The sequence below is a fragment of the Meles meles genome, chromosome 4 (genome assembly GCF_922984935.1).
Source record: "Meles meles chromosome 4, mMelMel3.1 paternal haplotype, whole genome shotgun sequence".
Taxonomy (NCBI): domain Eukaryota; kingdom Metazoa; phylum Chordata; class Mammalia; order Carnivora; family Mustelidae; genus Meles; species Meles meles.
In genome coordinates this window covers 43,898,384-43,919,363 of record NC_060069.1, presented here as the reverse complement: position 1 = coordinate 43,919,363, position 20,980 = coordinate 43,898,384, and the positions used below count along the sequence as shown (strand labels likewise).

Here is a 20,980-nt window from a genome sequence, read left to right as displayed (position 1 = left end):
CAAAAGGGTAACTGGTGTCCTTTCCCAGTCAGTATCCCCCTCCTTGAACCACAGTGTATTATGATTCTTACATATGTTTTGCAACTATTTTCTTGTAAATTATTTTTTTTTCATGAGATAGACATATATATACTTAGGTCTTTAAGACATAAGTGGAAAAAAAAGGAAATCACAGAAGAATATGATTGTTTTAAAAAAGAGATAGCTTGGGTGGCTCAGTGGGTTAAGCCTCTTCCTTTGGCTCCAGGGTCCTGGGATCGAGCCCCAAATCGGGCTCTCTGCTCAGTGGAGAGCCTGCTTCCCCATCTCTCTCTACCTGCCTATCTGCCAACTTGTCATCTCTCTGTCAAATAAATAAATAAATTCTTAAAAAAAGTGTGTACTATATAGAAATAATATTTTTTTAAAAATTGGTTACGTATGAGAAAGCAAATAGGAATGGAAAGGGATGGTAGCATGTATGTCCTATATTTCTGTTTACTTTTTTAGAATGAGCATGTATTCATGCATTACCCAGTTACCATAAAAAATATTCGGGATAGTTCATCAATCTTTTCTGATTATGTTGAATAAGTATCTGGTCACGTTTTCTCTGCTTATGGAGTTCAAAAAAAAAAAAACTTATGCTATAGTAATTCTATTTTGATAACTAATATCCAGCTTTGGCAGAAGGATTCTTCAGCTTTGGGAAACGAAACTAAAATGAGATTAGGTGTGCTCAGTCAGTTATGCATCCAACTCTTGATTTGACTCAGGTCATGTTCTTAGGGTCATGGAATTGAGCCACATGTCCCACAGGTCAGGCTCCATGCTGGGCATGGAGGCTGCTTTAGATTCTTTCTCCCGCTCCCTCTGTCTCTCCCCCTCATGTGCACATACGTGCGTACGCTCTCCCATTAATTAATTAATTAATTAATTAGTTAAAAAATGAGACTAAACCTGGGCTCCTGTTTTCTCTTATTGATTGAAAAGGTAGTTCTGGGGCGCCTGGGTGGCTCAGTGGGTTAAGCCGCTGCTTTCAGCTCAGGTCATGATCTCAGGGTCCTGGGATCGAGTGCCGCATCGGGCTCTCTGCTCAGCGGGGAGCCTGTTCCCTCTCTTTCTCTCTCTCTCTCTCTGCCTGCCTCTCTGCCTACTTGTGATCTCTCTCTGTCAAATAAATAAATAAAATCTTTAAAAAAAAAAAAAAAGAAAAGAAAAGGTAGTTCTTAGGGCACCTGGGTGGCTCAGTTGTTGGGCTCAGGCCATGATCCCAGGGATCCCTCCTCAGCCGTAAGCCTGCTTCTCCCTCTACCACTCCCCGGGTTTGTGTTCCCTCTCTCCCTGTCTCTTTCTCTGTCAAATAAATAAAATCTAAAAGGAAAAAAAAGGTAGTTTTTTTTTTTTTAAAGATTTTTTATTTTATTTATTCAACAGAGAGAGAGATCACAAGTAGGCAGAGAGGCAGACAGAGAGAGAGGGGGAAGCAGGCTCCCTGCTGAGCAGAGAGCCTGATGTGGGGCTCGATCCCAGGACCCTGGGACCATGACCCGAGCCGAAGGCAGAGGCTTAACCCACTGAGCCACCCAGGTGCCCCAAAAAAGGTAGTTCTTGTACTTAATTTGTAGAGTAAGTATTTAGATTGATTCAACTAAATATTGATTCAACTCTGATCTATAAGGGATATTATTCTTTGTTCTTAAATGATATCTTTGTCTAGATTTTATTTTATTGTTCCACATACTAATTGGTACTTTGGACACAATGGAACTTAGGGTGTTATATATTTGCAGTTCAGACATTTTTCTGTTGTTCTCTTTAATTATAAAAACAACAGCTAGATACTCCTTGAAAATCTTGAAGGCCCCAACATTTTAGGACATCTCTGCCATTTTTAAGCATAGTTATATATGTGTTTGAATTTTTTTACAGTTTTTAAAATATACCTACTATCTCTTTTTACTCCCTTTTGTTTTACAGCATTTTTTTCATGGTATTACAAACTTTCATGTTTTCTGTGGCAGACAGCCTATTAAAGATGCTTAGACGTTTTGAGATACCCTTATGCTGATGTATTGATGTATCTGTATTTTTCTAGGCAGATAGTTGATACAAAATGTGTATCTAACAAAATCTCTATACCAGAGTGGTAGAGAATCTAATCATGAGTGCTTTCCCAATGGTAGACATTAAAGATGTAGTAAACAGCCAAAATTCCTGGCATTAAAAAGAAACATCTCTTTTCTCCTGATTTAAAATGTCATGTATATTACGTTTGGAACGACTTTATAGTCTTATGTTTTTCCAATGTTTATTGAGAATTAAATAATTAGATTTGACTTTTATTTCCTTTGCTGCTATTTTTCACTAAAATATAATACTCAGCTTTTAAAGTTTTGCTCTTGTATTAGGCCAAAATAGCTGAGACAAGGAGTTAGAATACACTCATTGTGATCAAATCAGCCAAATAGCAGATCAGACAGTCTTCACGTAAATAGGTAATCTGGCTTATTATAGTGGTCACATGCCACTTGTCTGTCAAAGCATTGAAACTTTGGTAAATCTTTTTTTTTTTTTTTTTTTTTGTAAGGTATTTGTCACCTAAATCTCAGTTTGGGTCAGCATCGCAGTCTGAAATTGTACAAGGAAGCCCAAAGAACTGCATGTCTAAGGTATGTGAATGCTAAAGATGTTCTTCCTTTGGCAAGTTTACTAATGTTATGGGTTGCTAATATTTGTAGTTTCCTAACTTCTTTATAGTCACTATAGTATATGGAATACCCTTCCTTAGTCATCTTAGGCTCCCCTAGACTAGGGGTCAACAAATTTCTCTAAGGAGCCAGATACTAAATATCTTTGTGGCCTTATAGACTCTGTCACAACTATTCAGCTATGTTTTCGAGTGAAAGCATCCACAGACAGTACATAAACAAATAGGCTTTGATCAAGTAAAACTATTTACAGAAGCAAGCAACAGGCGGAATTTGGTTCATGGGCCATGGATCCCCGGCTTAGAAAATCAAACTTGCAAAACCAAATAGGCTACACCTGGTACCAGCCTCAATGTCAGTGAAAATTAGAGGATAAGAAACAAAGCATGCTAGTAGGGTAGCATCAGGCGTATCTGTGCCCCAAGAGCCTTCACTGTAGAGCTCCTAAGTGACAGCCTGGAAATGAAACAGTGCAGAGAATGGGGAGGCCCTAGAAGCCCTATGCTCCGTAAGAGTCAGTTATTTATTGTATCAACCCATGGGTGTAGCCTCCAGGGGTCCTGGGAAGGAACATACCGGGTCAGAAGAGTTATAAGTCAACTTACAGAAGCCCCAAGACCTGGTTTCCCATTAGTTGCTTATAGATCATCCATAGTTCTCCTAGTACAGATGCAGTTCACCAGTAAAATCATTTTTGCCATAAGCCATTGCACCTTTATCAGGTTTTTAGGAAAATAGAACTGGGAAATGTGAGCTGATGCCAAGGTTGATTTCCTACAGAGACGTTTTGTTAACCCTTTACTAAGAGGTCCCTAGATCTTTTAAAAACTCAGCTAGGTAGTTTAAAACCTGTCATTTAATTGGCATTTACCATGTGCCAGATAATGTGTGTATTATTTTCTTCAGTGTCCACCACAAGCACCAACTCTGTTAAAGTAGGTATTCATTCTTGTGCCCATTTTACAGTTAAGAACTAAGGCACACACAGATATGAGACTTGTGCACAGTCCCTTAAGTAAAGATGCTAGAGGGAGGATTCAGGTCCAGATGATCTGGCTCATACTGGAACTGAGGATGGAGGAGACCTTGTAGGGTAGGGATATTTGTCCTATCCTCGTGTTCATATTCACAGCAAAAGCAGGTAAGCAACCTGGAATTTACCCAGTCCAAAGTGGACTGGTTTGTAAGAAATGCTATAAGAAATGATAAAGGCAAAGCAAATAGGTAAAAGAATAGATTTAAGGTCTCTAACAACAAGGAGTAATTTTTGTTCTGAGGCAAATTTTCACCAAAGCCAGTCTGTCTGTCTGTCTGTCTGTCTTTCTTCTTTTTTATTAACATATAATGTATTATTTGCTTCAGGGGTACAGGTCTGTGAATCATCAGTCTTGCACAATTCACAGCACTCACTGTAGCACATACCCTCCCCAATGTCCTTAACCCAGCCACTCTATTTCAGACCCCCTGACCTCCCAGCAACCCTCAGTTTGTTTCCTGAAATTAAGAGTCTCTTATGGTTTGTCTCCCTCTCCAGTCCCATCTTGTTTCATATTTTCCTTCCCTACCCCCCACGCCCCCACTCTAACTCTCTAATTCCTCATATCAGGGAAATCATATGATAATTGTCTTTCTGATTGACCTATTGTGCTCAGCATAATACCTTCTAGTTCGATCTAGTTCGATCTTGCAAATGGCAAGATTTCATTTCTTTTGATGGCTGCATAGTATTCCAACACACACACACACACTCACCCAACAGGTGTGTGTGTGTATATATACCACAGGTATATATATATACACATATGTATATATATATACCACATCTTTTTTTTCTTTTGAGAGTTTATTTATTTATTTGACAGACAGAGATCACAAGTAGGCAGAGAGGCAGGCAGAGAGAGAGTGGTGGAAGCAGGCTCCGCACTGAGCAGAGAGCCCGACGCAGGACTCGATGCCAGGACCCCGAGATCATGACCTGAGCCGAAAGTGGAGGCTTTAACCCACTGAGCCACCCAGGCGCCCCAAACACATCTTTTTTATCCATTCATCTGTTGATGGACATCTCGGTTCTTTCCATAGCTTGGCTATTGTAGACATTGCTGCTATAAACATTCGGGTACACGTGCCCCTTTGGATCACTACGTTTGTATCTTCAGGATAAATACCCAGTAGTGTGATTGCTGGGTTGTGGGATACTTCTATTTTCAACTTTTTGAGGAGCCTCCATGCTGTTTTCCAGAGTGGCTGCACCAGCTTGCGTTCCCACCAACAGTGTAGGAGGTTTCCCCTTTCTCCACATCCTTGCCAACATCTGTCGTTTCCTGACTTGTTTATTTTAGCCATTCTAATTGGTGTGAGGTGGTATCTCACTGTGGTTTTGATTTGTATTTCCCTGATGCTGAATGATGTTGAGCACTTTTTCATGTGTCTGTTGGCCATTTGGATGTCTTCTTTGCAGAAATGTGTGTTCATGTCTTCTCATTTCTTAATTGGATTATTTGTTCTTTGGGCATTGAGTTTGATAAGTTTTTTATAGATTTTTGGATACTAACCCTTTATCTGTTGTGTCATTTGCAAATATTCACCAAAGCCTTTCTTAAGGCTTTTCTGTAGTCAGAACTAATCCTAGGTATTTATTTACCTAAGACCTGTAAGTGAAAAGAAAAATAAACTGACAAAAGTCAGGGTTTTTATTTTTTTCTTTTTCTCTTTTTTTCTTTTCCCTTCTCTTCTCTTCTTTCTTTCTTTTTTTTTTTTTTAAAGCAAGGGTTTTTTTGTTTTGTTCGTTTTGTTTTTAAGATTTTATTTATTTATTTGACAGAGAGAGATCACAAGTAGGCAGAGAGAGAGAGGGAAGCAGGCTCCCTGCTGAGCAGAGAGCCCGATGCGGGGCTCTATCCCAGGACCCTGAGACCATGACCTAAGCCGAAGGCAGCGGCTTAACCCACTGAGCCGAAAGCAGCGGCTTAACCCAGTGAGCCACCCAGGTGCCCCTTAAAGCAAGGGTTTTTAACCTAAGGCCTGGGTCTGTGGTTAGAATCCAGAGAGTACGTATGAACTTAAATGGAAGGAAAGGTTTATCTTTACTTTCACCTAAACTCTCATTCCTTTAATTACAAATGTAGACATCAAACTGTAATACTGTCAGCAAAATCTGTGCCTTCAGTCATCATCAGTGGAAAGCACAGGTTTTTATCATGTTAAATTTGTCGCAGGTTTCTTGAAATATTGTTACTTGTCCCTACTTCAGTATTACAAGTGATTAGACTTGCCTCAGTAGATCTTACTATTTGATGTATTAATAGTTGCACATTGCATTAGGAATGACATTTTAATAATTGTGTTGCAGTATAAACTATTCCCATTGTGATCCTATGGATTTATTTTTATATTTTAAAGTATTCAGAAGAGGTCTGTAAACTTCACCAAAATGGCAAAAGGTGACGAGTCCGTGGCACAAAAAGGGGCTAAAAACTTCTGGCCTAGAGGAAATTTATAAGGTGAAAGAGAGGTCAGGTCCTGGTGCCAGCTTATTGGCCATACACAAAATCTAGTTTGTAGGTTATAATGGGAGTGAAAATGAAGGAGTGCCCTTATCTAAATTGGCACCCAGAATAAAAATACTATTAAGAGTTGGGGCACCTGAATGGTTCAGTGGGTTAAGCCTCTGCCTTCAGATCAGGTCATGATCTCAGGGTCCTGGGATCCAGCCCCACATTGGGCTCTCTGCTCAACAGGGAGCCTGCTTCCCCCTCTCTGCCTGCCTGCCTCTCTGCCTACTTGTGATCTCTCTCTCTGTCAAATAAATAAAATATTTTTAAAAAAAGAGCTAATACGCGTTATTATAGTGATGCTATCTTATTGTGAAAATAAGATTAGACTTCTGTGTTGTGACTTGATATTTTTCTCCAGGTCACTTCAGTCTTTTTCTGTTTTCTATAGAAAACTGACAGTAGTGTTGTAGAGAGCCCTACATGGCAAGATACAGAAATTGAGGAAGATATGCCAACACTTTCTTCACAAATATGCATGGAAATTCAAGACCAAGGTGAAAAGTCTTCAGAGTCACCTATGCCTCAGTTATGTGCCAATGGTAGAGAATGGTGCCTTGAAGGAAAAGTCAAAATGAGACCAACCAATCATGATAAAGAGTTATGTGTCCTAAATCATGAAGGACCTGAAGCCAGAGTTCCCTGCTCTGAAGAAGCTGCAGCTAAGCCTTATGGCAAAACTGAAAGTGGGTGCACTATATCAGGTACGACACAGATAACTGGAAGTAATACAGTTGAGACAGAAAATGAAGAGTCTTGCCTACCGATCAGTAAGGATATTTCCAAAAGAAAAAACCCAGAATCTTTGTCTGAAGCAGTCAGGGATCCGTGCGTTTCTGCAAAAAGAAGGAAAACATTCCCCGAAGCTTCCTCAGACCAAGAGGAAGCAGAAATCAACTTTACCCAAAAACTGATAGATTTGGAACGCTTACTTTTTGAGAGACATAAACAAGAAGAAGAGGACAGGTTATTAGCATTACAGCTTCAGAAAGAAGTAGATAAAGAACAGAAGAAGCCAAACCGGCAGAAAGGATCCCCAGATGAGTATCATTTACGTCCTACGTCGTCACCTCCAGACAGATTGCTAAATAGACAGAGGAAGAATTCCAAAGACAGGAACTTCAAAAGACAGACTGATACAGAGCATTCCAAATCTCGGAGAGGCTTGAAAAATGAAAATTGGCAGCCGTCTTTTAAGATCCAATTGAAACATTCAGTTAATGTTAATGGGAGAAAGATGCCAAATTCTTCTAGAGATAATACTAATGTATCTAAAAGCGCTAATTCCCTACAGCCTAGTAAGTCACAGAAAAGTATTTTTCAGATGTTTCAGAGGTATACAAAGTAATGCATGGGGAGAAGGAGGGTTTTATAATCTAGCAAATGGATGGATTATGAAGCCTTTTTTCATATAGAGACTCTTTGTAATGGTCACACCCATTGTCTATAAAGGATGGCATGATTACGAGGGAGGAATATATAAATGTGTTTCTGCTAAACTCTGGTAAGCAGGAGTCCCAATCCTTTGCTTTTTTAATAACTGTGGTGTACTAAGTTTGACAATCCTTATGGGTATAAGAATGCCTTGGCGAGCTCCGAAGAAATCTTCAAGTGCCATTCTGTTTCCCAGAAATGCATGTTTTACAAAAGCCTTTGCTTCCCTTTGTGTCCTAACTAGTAATCAAAGCGAGATGATACATACCAAGTAGTTAGGAACCCAGCAGGGTAAGTTCTCTTGCTACTTCCCATATATTTGCAGAGCACTTGAAATGCATCTCCCATAACACTAAAGGAATCTAGTTTTCATCTCCACTTTAATTATTTTAACCATTATAGCATTTTCTTCTATTTAAAATGGTTTGTGATCAATGTGAAATCAGAAAAGTCAGTTTCCTGGAGAATTAGGAATTAGTTGACAGAAAGGAAGCTAGGCTCTTGATGCGAAGGGAGTTGAAGAGTTGGGGTATGGCTTGGTGGGGCAGATTGACTGTTTGAAAGCGTTGGAACGGAATGAGTGACCAGAAGCTGGGCCTGGGATGGAGTAGTAGGTGACGTTTGGTAGAGGGTTCTCCCTCCTCCTTTCTTTGCTAAATGACATGGAAAACATTTGGGTTTTATAGCTTTTCACACCATAGTGTCTGGGGTCAAAATCAAAATCAATTGCTAAGTTGCCTGAAATTTAGGAATGTCACCTTTTTATTAATCTGCTATTCCGGGGGTGGGGTGGGACTTTACTGTAGGAGGGTTAAACATCATAATATCTTTTGTTGTGGGACCTGAGATATAACCATGTGTTTATTTCCTTATATTATCATTTGTATTGATGCTGACTTTTATATGTGTTTTCGGACAGAAAAAGAAAGTCTGAAACTTGGGTTTTGCCGTCTTACCCTTGAAAGTTAAATCAGAAGGCAGTGATTTCATTTTGTGAAATTTAACTTACAGACCATTAATCTTTTTTTCATTGATATGAACAACTTTAAGCAAATAGCAGTTTTAACAGCATTTCTGCTGATCTCTAGTTATCCATCCTTTTGAAGTAAAAATAAAACATCCTAGAGCTAATTCTAGCTTAAATTTGTCAGTATTTTTGTACATTATTAAGATTTTTCTCCAAATTTTGTAACTAAAATTCTGTTAATCTTTGCATACTTAATGGCATCTATTTCAATATTGATTGGGTAATTATGGGTAGAATTCTGATGCTAATTTAAAATTTAGTTTGCTCTTTCTCAAAAAAATAAAAATGTGTTTGCCCTCTGAGTAATGATTGTGCTGAAATGAAGTCAGAAACTAACCAAATTTCTCCAAAATATGATAAAATCTGTCTTCTCATCAAATCAATATTTTTCTAAGAGCAATTTCACTTAACATTTTAGGGTAGACACTGTTGGAACTCCTCAAAAGTTGTATAATTAAATTTTCCTGGAGTAGTCCATGACCAAAAAGGGGGAAAAATATTGTGACATATATAGGATTTCTGCATTTAACCACTCATTGGTGAAGAAGTCTTCCTGACCTTAAGATAAATTTTAATTTCTCTATTAGTTTTTCTGATAGTCCTACCTTATATGTCTTTTCATTAGAAACGAATAAATGTTTTCTGTCAGTCATTAGAGTGTATTGCTACTTTTTCCTCTCATTTTTGTGGAGGGATAGGAGAATATTGAACTTCTCAGGGACCACTAGAACTATACAGAGGTTGAGAATCTGAAAATTAAAATAATCAAAATTAAGACTATTACATGTATTTTACCACAATTAAAAAATAAAAACTAACTACCTAAAATTAAAAAGTCTGCATAACTTATTACCACCATAATGGAAAATTGGAAAATATGGCAAATGGCGAGAGGGGTGGAGAGTAGATGCAATTTGTCGTGAAGAGCTCATTTCCTTTGTACCAAGGATCTGCTGATACATTATGAAAATGCCTAATAACTCAAAAGGAAAATTAGAACTGTTCCCAAAAAACAGTTCTCAGGAAAGGAAATTTCCTTTAAAAGATGTCTTTTAAGTATGTGAAAAGATGCATAATGTCACTTATACTAGTGTTTATACATTTGTCTACCCTTCACATTAGTTAAGATAAAGGTGCTTTTTTGTTTTGCTTTTGTGTATGTATGTGTGTTTAAATCTTGGCAAGAGTATGGGGAAATAAGCACTCTTATGTATTGGTTGGTATCAGTAGAAAATTTAAAATCCCAATTCTGAATTGGGCAATTTTATCTCTAGGAATTTCCTAAAGCTGCCTTTACATGTGTGTAGAATGACATGTACAAAATATTTTTGTATGGCACTGTTTGTAATAATAAGCTTAGAAAAAACCTTAATGTTACATCAATAGATAATAAATGATGGTACAATTGTTATATAGCAATTAACAACAAAACCACTTTACTGATATGAAAAGATAGATACATGTATTTGCATAAAATGTCTAGAAAGAGAAGCAATAAATGTCGCCAACAGGGAGAGAAACCTTGTGGCTGGGAGATAAGGGTGGAAGAATGACTTTTCACTCTGTGTTCTTTCCTACTTTTTGAATTTTCAGTCATACCAAATATGTCATCTAGTCAAAATTTTAATGTTTTTAAAATGTTGCAAGATAAGAGTGCCCGGGTGGCTCAGTTGGTTGAGTGATGGACTCTTGATTTAGGCTCGGGTCATGATCTCAGAGTCCTGGAATTGACCCCAGCATTTGGCTCTGTGCTCAGCAGGGAGTTGGCTCGGGGTTCTCCCTCTGCCCTATCCCTGCTTGCAGACGCGTTTTCTCTCTCAAATCAATAGATAAATCTTTTTTAAAAAAATGTTGCAGATAGGGGCACCTGAAAAAAAAAAGATAGGGGCATCTGACTGGCTCAGTTGGAAGAGCCTGGGACTCATGATCTCAGCGTCGTGAGTTCGAGCACCATGTTGAATATTATAAATAACTAAGAAAAAAAAAACTTTAAAAAGATATTGCAAGAAAAAGGGAGCTTATTAATCTCAGCCTTCACCACTCTGAAGGGTGTTTTTTGCCTTACATAATAAAAATCAATTCAGGAAGATTTTTTTCGGTGTGGAAAAAACTATAGCATTGTGAGTTGATTTGAATGTATTTAGCTTTCAGGTACTATTTTTAAATTATTTGAAAAGCAAGATTTATGTTTTCCAGGTAGCATTGCAGCAGGCCTACATTCCTGCTGAGAGTAATCAGAAGAGCCAGATAGAAATGTAAACTTGGGGCGCCTGGGTGGCTCAGTGGCTTAAGCCTCTGCCTTCATGATCTCAGGGTCCTGGGATTGAGCCCCGCATCAGGCTCTCTGCTCAGCAGGGAGCCTGCTTCCACCACTCTCTCTCTGCCTGCTTCTCTGCCTACTTGTGATCTCTCTCTCTGTGTCAAATAAATAAATAAAATCTTTAAAAAAAAAAAAAAAAGAAATGTAAACTTGCCAGGATATCTGGGTAGCTCAATTGGTTAAGCGTCTGCCTTCAGGTTAGGTCATGATCTCAGGGTCCTGGGATGGAGCCCCGCATCAGGCTCAGTACTGAGTCTGCTTCTCCTTCTTCCTCTGTGATCTCTCTCGCCTTAAAAAGAAAAAAAAAAAAAAAAAATGTAAAATTGCCTACTGAAAAGCATCAGAGAGCTCCTGAAATAATGAAGACTAAATTCAGGGCTAAGATTCTAGAGAAGGGAGACATGAGAAGTGAAATGCTATTTGCAACCAAAAAGTGGTTTTGCTGGTAGCATGTGCCTGTTGTGAATGCAGGACAAGAATCAGGGCTGCTGCTAGTGAACGGAAACTGGCAGAACTCTTGGCTTTCTGATGCAGCTGGAGTAACAATATTGGAGACTTGAGGGTCATCCAACGCAAGGCCAATTTTCCCATCAAGGTAATTGCAGAGTTTTCAAACTCCTCAGGGCAGAGGCTGAAAACCTCAGAAAAGCAGAGAGTTGTCATCAGGCTCATACTGCTGATGAGACAAAAGCATTCATGACCTACCGAGGGAAGGGAGCCTATTGAACACACAGGACCTCAACTGGAAGCCCTAGCACAGGGGGCTGTAAAGTACATCCCCAGGGCCACATCTGCAAGCGTCATGTTTTTGTAGGGCTTCTGGGCTAAGAATGGTTTTGGTTTTCAGTGCTCTACGCCCAGCATGGAGCCTGGCACAGGGCTTGAACTCGACCCCGAGCCTGAGCTGAGATGGAGAGTTGGGCACTTAATGGACTGAACCACCCAGGTGCCCCTAGAATTACCTTCTTATTTGGTCTCTACCTGTTAGTGAACTGCTTACCTTCCATTACCTCACTTTCTTAATTTGTAAATGGGAATCCTAATGTAGTCAACCAAGGTGCTAAGTTGCTGTCAAGAGGTAAGCACCTGGCACATGCCTTGATTCAAAAGAAGGACTGGAATAAGCGATGATTCCTCCCGCCTGGCTCTTCTCTGACCTCACTACTCCACCACGCCCACTTTTGGAAGAGTCTCCCATAAATCTCCAAATGTGGCATCCAGTAAGCTGCAATTTATCTTCCGTCTACTGATGAAGACTCCACTCAGCTCTGCCAGGCATGTCTGCAGCTCCCTGCATCACAAGAGACCCCTGCTTCTAAGTCCCCCAGGTCACAAGAGTCCCTGGCCTCCCAAAGGAAACTGAATTCTCAGAAATCCTAAGTGGCTTCTGCAAGTCCCTGTACTGGTTCATAGCTGGTGTGCATAAAGGTGTGTGAAACACTAAAAACTTTGAGATTAAAAAGATGGGAGTTGAACCACTACTGTATGTTGATCCATTTCTTATTCCTGCATAAAGCTCTTAATAAACAATTATGACTTTAAATTTTGAGTCTGATTTTTTTTTTCCCTGTAGAATATTTTGCCCTTGTCTTGGCAGGACTTGGAGCAACCTTGAGATCAACTGAGGGGACTCTCTACATTTTACTTTTACGATCCTCTTCAATTTGGCTTTTGTAGTTCCGGGTTGCCACAATCAGGCTCTGTCCCTGGAAATAGTTCAGTTCGGAAGGCTTTCTGTCAGCTGGGAATCATGCACAGAGTCTCCATTTTTTGTATCCTTCATCTCCCTCAAGTCCTGTAATGGACTTTTGTGTCCATCTTTTACTGCAGGTTAGACTGACCCCAGACTTTCCTGAGTCCCAGGATGGGGATGAGAACCCCACCCCTTGCTCAGTTGATAGTAGACAAATGTAGTGTGTGTATCTGAGTCCAGTTAAGAAAACAAAAACCACAGTATTTCAGCAGAGGTTATAGAGTGGGGAATTGGTTAGACAGGTGTTAGACCAAAGGGAACGAACAGAGATAACCCAAAAATGGTAACTGCAGGAAGTGGCTACTGCCCTCAGAGCTGGGAAACAGAAGGGAAGAGTCTGAGTTACTAGAACGAGGCACTTAAGAGGTGGGGGAGGGTGGACTGTGGAGCTGGTGTTCAGACCTTTGAGAAAGAAACCTCTTAGGTGTTGCTGGTGCTCCGAGAGGGTCCAGCGAGTCTCGTTTTGGGAAAGTCGAATTTGGAAACAAGTCAACTGCCACTGCTGGGGTAGCATTGATAGGAACAGCAAAAACCGAGACTCCCCTTTCCTCTTAGTACTTCCTATAACAGAGCGGGAAGCTTGCTGAAGGAAGATCCTGGGAGAGTGGGAAAGTGTCTTTTGCAGCTGAGAGAGAAGAGGGTGGGGAACCACACCAGAGAGGATTCCCTTCAGTGGTTTCTGGGGAGGGGACTAAGATGTCTTGAAATTTCTAAGGTAAAACTATGGAAAGCTTTTATCCTGACAAGATGGAGTAATGTGTGTGGGGAAAAGACACAAGCGCAAATGTGCAGAAGTAAGACTTTGCTAAGGATCTATGGAAGTAAATTATGGAGAACCTTCCCAACTGTCCAGCTTCTGTTGCCCTCATGGTATCTGAGTGTCCCATCTTGATCAGAGCTGATCATTCAGCATTTTGGGTGTGCCACTCCACACAGACTAACATCACCTAAAGCCACATTGTCCTGACTCCCTAGCAGCTTCCCAGGTCCTCACCTACAGGGACGCTAGGAGCGCGCCTCTAAAACTTCTTGTATGGAAAATGAAGGCCTCCAGCAGCATCACTAAATTCCCAGAGCTTCCAGGAGTATATTTCTTGGTACATCTCAGAGATCCTGAATACAATTTAAAGGAGGGCATTTGAGTAATTGAAGTAGATCATAATGAAGTAACTCTCCAGAGTAAACCTAGATTACAAAAAAATCAGATGGCAGAGACATTGTATAATTTTAGCAAGAGCACTAAGAGAATACCAGATCAATTTGGTTTTAACATGTGAGAGAATTGTTCCACTTCCAAAGAGCTAGAAGTGTTGTAGTTAATACAACCGTATTCTTAACTCACTGAATTAAAAACTCTTCAAAATCCCAGGATTTCAAGAATGATTGCCTGCTTGCAAAAGCATCATGTAAAAAAAATTTACTTGATTACTTCTATTGGCAAATGCATAGCAAACTGCTTAAAGCTTTTATTTGCATAAATTTGAAAATTACATTAACTGACATATTTTTAGAAGAAGAGATTTTTGGGGGGTTGCTGATAAGAACAGGTTACAAATTAAAAAATAGGTAAGTGGCCTAATTATGCAAGTCTTTGGGAGAGGGGGAGAAGTAGCAGTTTTAATGTTGCATAATAGCAAAAGATACAAAAAAAAAAGAAAGAAAAGAAAAATGAGAATGGAGCCCAACTATGCCTCTTTTCTTTGGCTTAAAAAAATTTTTTTAAAAAATCTTCGAGTACCATATATTTTTCTGAAACATTTATTCTAAGTTTGGTGGCTTTTGCATTAAATTGTTTATTTTTATTTTTATTTTTATTTTTCTATTTAAAGATTTTATTTATTTGAGAGAAAGAGTGAGTGGGAGAGAGAGCACCAGTGGGGGTTGGGGGGAGCGGGCAGAGGCAGAGGGAGAAGCAGGCTCCCCACTGAGCAGGAAACCCAATGTGGGACTCCATCCCAGGACCCTGGGATCCAGACCTGAGCCAAAGGCAGACGCTTAACTGAGTCACCCAGACACCCCACTGAATCGTTTTTAAATGTCAAAAAGTTATTTTGGTGAGAGAAGAGAAAAAACATTATTTTGTCATTTTTACCTTAATTTTATGGAATCGGTTTCTATTTTTCTCCAGTCTTAAGAGCAGTTACTATAGAAAACTACTATAAGCACTACCATAGAAAACACTTATTTTGAATGAGATTGAAGTGAGTTGTTTTTTAAAGTTCTAAGAACAATACTTTTTTCTGTTTGCATTCTTACTTTTCTGAGTTGTTGGACTTCTCGATTTCTAGGGACTCTTTATGTATTTGGGAAGATTGGCCCTTTCTTTGTAGTAAGTTACAAAAAAATTTCCCAATGGGAATAAAAAAGTCCCCACACTCTGAGAAAAAGATAGATTGTTCTATAGCCAAGATAACAAGTAACCTTGCCAGAACAGGTTATAAGCCTGTCTAATGAATCAATGACATCTTGATTCATTGAACACACCTCTGAAAACCAACCAATCAGTGGCACCTTTAGAAGTCAGCTAATCATCAGTGGTCTATTGCCAGGGAACACTTTCCCATACCATCAATACTATCACGCTTCCCTATATACGGTTGACCTTTGCTTGGTGAAATGCTGATCAACAGACACCAACATACCTGTCCATTTCTTAGGTAATAAACAGATTTGAGGTCTTAATTATTGAGTGTTAATCTTATATTTTGACACCAATTTGTCATTTGGCTTTAGTAGGCTTTTTTTTTTTTTGCCATGTTGAAGTATGTCATTTTTTTTTAAGCTGTATTTATTTATTTATCAGATAGAGATCACAAGGAGACAGAGAGGCAGGCAGAGAGTGAGGGGGAAGCAGGCTCCCCGCTGAGCAGAGAGCCTGATGTGGGGCTCGATCCAATCCGAGGACCCTGGGATCATGACCTGAGCCGAAGGCAGAGGCTTTAATAACCCACTGAGCCACCCAGGCGCCCCGAAGTGTGTCTTTACATAATTTAATTTTTCAATCATTTAAAAAACAAATACTGATCTCCACAGCTATAGAGGCGTTACCCTTCCTACCCCCCGGAAATGTGTGTGTGTGTGTGTGTGTACGTTTTACATTTCAGTGTGTGACTCATTTGATGTTTAACCTACTGTAGGGAGTAATTATGGTCCAACTTTTTGCCCCCATTCTTTATCCAGTTTTCCCATCACCATTTTTTTAAGTTCGTTTGTTTATTTGTTTAGTAGTCTCTACACCCGCTGTGGGGCTCAAACACATGACCCTGAGATCAAGATTTGCATATTCTGACTGAGCCAGCCAGGCACCCCCATCACGTTTTTTTTTATTTGTTCTTTAATTTTTTAAGTAATCACTACATCCAGTGTGAGGCTTGAATTCACAACCCCAATATCAAGAGTAATTTATTCATTCTTTAATTTTTAAGTAATCACGTTTTTTTAAAAAAGTCCATTATCACCGCTGATCTGGGAAGGCCTCCTTACTGTATACTAAACATATTACAGTCTATATCTGAATTTCCCATTCTGTTTCATTGCCATGCTATCCATCCGTGGTCGGTAACACAGTTTTAACTACTGAAGTTTTATGATACAGCAAGTTGCCCGAATTGCTCTTTTTTTCCCCCCTCACAATAACCTGGGTATTCTTATTTTTCTTTTAAGATTTTATTTATTTGACAGAGAGAAACACAGCGAGAGAGGGAACACAAGCAGAGGGAATGGGAGAAGCCGAACAAGGCTTCCCACTGAGCAGGGAGCCGGATGCCGGGCTTGAACCCAGGACGGACCCTGGGATCATGACCTGAACCGAAGGCGGATGCTTAATGACTGAGCCACCCAGGTGCCCCTCTTGTTATTTTTCCATAAAGACTAAAATCCCATTCTGTTTCTGGCAGTCTCTTGCCTCTTACTGATTCCTTTTCTTCAATCACGGTAGCTGCTACCAAGGGATATTGTCTCTGCTTTCTAAAGGGATTCCCTCTCAAATTCACCACCACTAGTCAACTTTCCTCTCTACCTGCCTCGCCTGCCCACCCCTCCCCTACATCCCTCTGACTTCCCCTGCTTTCCCCTGCAATGCTTATGCCTGGCCCTATTTGTTCCAGGAACCTGCACACAGGAGTTCCTCGGCTCACAGGGGCCCTCACCTTCTGAAAATGAATGCTTGCTGATGTTTTTCTGAGATCTGCCACCTCTAGGACCCCTTGGCATTTCCCCTTCTTGCCCAATGGCATGCTCCTGATCCACTGCACCTTTTAACCTCCCCAGGCTGGCTGTTCCAGCGATGAGTGTTTAAAGCCATACTGGGGAACCTCACACAGCAAGGAAGCGTGAGTGCCTCTAGCAGCTGAGGACAGCCTCAAAGCAGCAACCGGTGAAAACCGAAGTTCTCTATATTACAGAGAAGTATGCTGCCAACGAGCACATGAGCAGGGAAGTAGATCCTGCCCCCAGTGGAGCCTCCAAATGAGAGCCCAGCCCCCAAGACCTCGGTCCCCACTTGTGAGACTCCAGGTAGAAGATGTAGCTAAGCGGTGCACAGCTTCTGACTGGGTAATAATCTACATGCTGTTGTTTCAAAACACTGTGGTTACATTGTTATGCATCAGTAGTTAAACCATACAGATCATATGGCCTGAGAATCTGCAGAGTTTGCAACGGCCCTTCCTCCCCATTTGCCACTCCCCCCAAGAAAACCTTCCCACCAGAGGTCTTGCTCCATCTTCCTTAAACTCACTTATCAGTATAACCCATTTTCTGATTGCCCCTTCAGATTCCACTTTTCACTCTTGTCCTTGGAATGCCCAAGAAGATAACCTGTAAGGGGCCTTGCTAACCCTCTGACTTCTAGTTGAATTATATTTAGCAGGAAATAAGAGGGAGAGGTGGGTATGATTGGAGTGCTTATTTCCCCCACCCCTCTCCAGGATCGCCCTGGTTTGGCTGGCTGGCTGCATGTCTCAACTGAGTCATAGCCCCGTAAGGAAGTGCTCACCACACAGCCTCTCTTTCCTGGGTCTGGTAACTGCTTCCTCCTCTCTACCCTTCTGATCTAGGAGTGGTAACAGCTCTCTGGCATTGCTACAAGGAACCATCTTGTGCTTTCCCCACACCATGCCCACGCCTTTATAAATAATCCCTCTTCTCAAATTATCTCATTTTAACTGAGCCATCTATCTCTTGCCAGGCCCCTGAGTGGTACTCTTAACTAGACTAGGAAGCACACCAGCTACTGAAAATCATGGAAATGTTCCATATCTTGAAAACTCATTGAACAGTGCACTTAAAATGTATGCATTTTATTGCATGTAAATTTTATCTCAAGTTTAACTAATTAATATCTCAATTAAAAAAAATAAATCCATTAAGGGGCACCTGGGTGGCTCAGTCACTTAAGCACCTACCTTCGGCTGGGGTCATGATCCCAGGGTCCTGGGATCATGCCCCGCATTGGGCTCCCTGCTCAGTGGGGAGTCTGCTTCTGCCTCTCCCTCAGATTATGTTCTCTCTGTTTCTCTCTCTCTCTCAAATAAATAAAATCTTTAAAAAAAAGTTAATCCATGAAATCTGTAATGCATGCCCTTTGGTTCCTATAGGCCACTCAATGACCCTTTGTATAGTTCCCATATCACAAGACACCCCTGCCTACATGCTCCCCTATGTCTCAAGAGAGCCCCTGGACCACAGAGGGAAACAGTTAACAGGGAGGGGGAAAAATCTTTATGGCTTCCTCAAGTTATTATACTAGTTTCACATATTCGTCCTTAATAAAGGTACATTTTTTTAAAGCTTGTAATTTTAAAGTAATAGGAGAGTTGAACCTCACCTGTTTCTCTGCCCTGTCTGCAGATCTATATAAATGACAGTTTCACTCTACATTTGGAGATAGTCATCTATTCTCTTTCTGCCATTCCTTATTTTAGCTATCTTTAAGCAGTAGTGAGGAGGAGATGACACCTATTCACATGGACTATTTCTTTTTTTAAGATTTTATTTTATTTATTTGACAGATAGAGATCACAAGTAGGAGAGAGAGAGGAGGAAGCAGGCTCCCTGCCAAGCAGAGAGCCCGATGCGAGGCTCGATCCCAGGACCCTGGGATCATGACCTGAGCGAAAGGCAGAGGCTTTAACCCACTGAGCCACCCAGGCGCCCCCACATGGACTATTTTTTTTTAAGATTTATTTATTTAGCTTAGGGAGCCTGGGTCTCTCAGTCAGTTAAGCCTCTGCCTTTGACTCAGGTCATGATCTCAGGGTCCTGGGATCAAGTCCCGCATCTGCCTCCCTGCTCAGCGGGGAGCCTGCTTTTCCCTCTGCTCATGCATGTTCCCTCTCTCTAATAAATAAATTAAATGTATATTTTAAAAGATTTATTTATTTTAGAGAGGGAGAGAGAGTATGTGAGAGTGTGGGTGGGAGGAGGGGCAAAGGGAGAGAATCTCAGGCAGATTCCCCACAGAGACTGAGCTACAAGCCCTTCAAGAAGCCCATCTCAAAAAAAAAAAAAAAAAAAAAAAAAAAAGAAGCCCATCTCATGACCCTGAGATTAGGACCTGAGCCAATATAACAGTCAGATGCTTAACCGACTGAGCCACCCAGGAACCCCTATTCACGTATACAATTATGTGACCACTTATTGTGTCCAAAATACTTTTTATTCATTTCAGTGACAAATTTTCAGGTATTTAAAGACAAGTTAAAATTAAGAGCAGAGGCACCTGGGTGGCACAGTTGGTTAAGCGTCCAACTCTTGCTCTCAACTCAGGTATTGATCTCAGGGTTGTGAGTTCAAACCCCATGTTGGCCTCAATGCTGGGCATAGAGCTTACTAAAAGAAAAACAGTTCAGAGCTTTTCTGGAAATGCTGTTGAAGAGACACCTTGCCTGGGATAATCCCAGCATTCATTCTCCCCCTCAGGTCACTCTTTCCAGAATTGTCTTTGCTTTTCAAAACACCTTTCCCATTTATGCCCCTTCTGATCCTGGGGCTCTTGGTGAGGAGGGATGCAGGAGCAGTATCAAGGAAGAAAGACATCATGTGATCTCTGGATATATTGGTCTTTATTATAATGGACATCAGTCAAGGATAGCACTACTAATAGCACATACTTTGGATTATAAAGGCAAAAATTAAATTCAGAAGGTATTGGCTTCCTCCATCCTCATTATAAAAAATTTAGCTTATTGGGGTGGCTTGCTGGCTCAGTTGGTCGAGCACTTGACTCTTGATCTAGGGGCCATGGGTTCGAGTTTCACACTGGGTATAGAACTTCCTTAAAATAAATAAATAAAATTTAAAAATTAAATTATCATTATATGTTTTTAGAAAGTCCCAATTACAGGCATCAGATGTATGAGTTTCAGATTATGATACTCCTATGAGTCACACTCAGGAGTCTAACTTACTCTATTATTAACCTTGGTAAAACGTGTGCCAGCCTCCTCGAGCTATTCGATTTCATTCATCACCTCTAAACTGCATCTTATTTGGGGACAATTCTAGAGTTTCAAGTAATCAAAACTGAAATATGACTGCCTAAATGTATCAGATAATATTTCTAAGAGTTAACATTTCTTGAAAACTAACTATGGCGAGGTACTATGCTATGTGCTTAACATCTCATCTAATCCTTTCAACAATTCTGTGAGGCAGATACCATTTTATGCCTATTTTACAGATGAAGGAACCTGAAACTTAAAGAGATTGAGAATTTGCCCAAGGTCAGAGAGAAATAATGAGGCCGAGTAAGGATTTGAACCGAGGACTTGACTCCAGAGACGGGACTCTGACTCTATTCTGTTCAGAAAGGGAATAAGTGAAAATCCAATTTAGAAGGAAAAAAGGAAGGGATTATGTGCAGTTCTAGACACCAAGTAAGGCATGGGATGCCCCATTTTCTAGAGGAAGAACTTGAGACCTGGGCCATCGACACTACCCAAGGGGATTCTGACAGTAAGTGGAAAAAGTCAGAATTTATATCCAGATCAGAGTCTAAAGCCCAGTTCTTTCAGGTAAAATGTGCTGCCTTGTTTTGTGTGTGTGTGTGTGCGCACACGCACACACGCACGTGTGTTTTAAGAAGGCTCCACGCTCAGCACGGAGCACAATGTGGGGCTTGAACTCACAATCTTGAGATCAAGACCTGAGCTGAGATCAAAAGTCAGATACTCAACAGACTGAGCCACCCAAATCACCCAGAAG

The 20,980-nt window shown here is 40.5% G+C and overlaps 1 protein-coding gene across 3 annotated transcripts in view; it reads left to right on the top strand.

Moving 5' to 3' along the window:
• RNF168 (ring finger protein 168) overlaps window positions 1-10,443 on the top strand; it is a 45,535-nt gene extending 35,092 nt beyond the window's left edge. For all 3 annotated transcript variants that reach the window (XM_046003398.1, XM_046003399.1, XM_046003397.1), the window contains 2 exons: window positions 2,570-2,651; window positions 6,633-10,443. In XM_046003398.1, the coding sequence (XP_045859354.1) occupies window positions 2,570-2,651; window positions 6,633-7,589 (1,039 nt within the window). In that variant the 3' untranslated portion in view covers window positions 7,590-10,443. The remainder of the gene's footprint in view (window positions 1-2,569; window positions 2,652-6,632) is intronic.
• The last annotated feature ends 10,537 nt before the right edge of the window (window positions 10,444-20,980 follow it).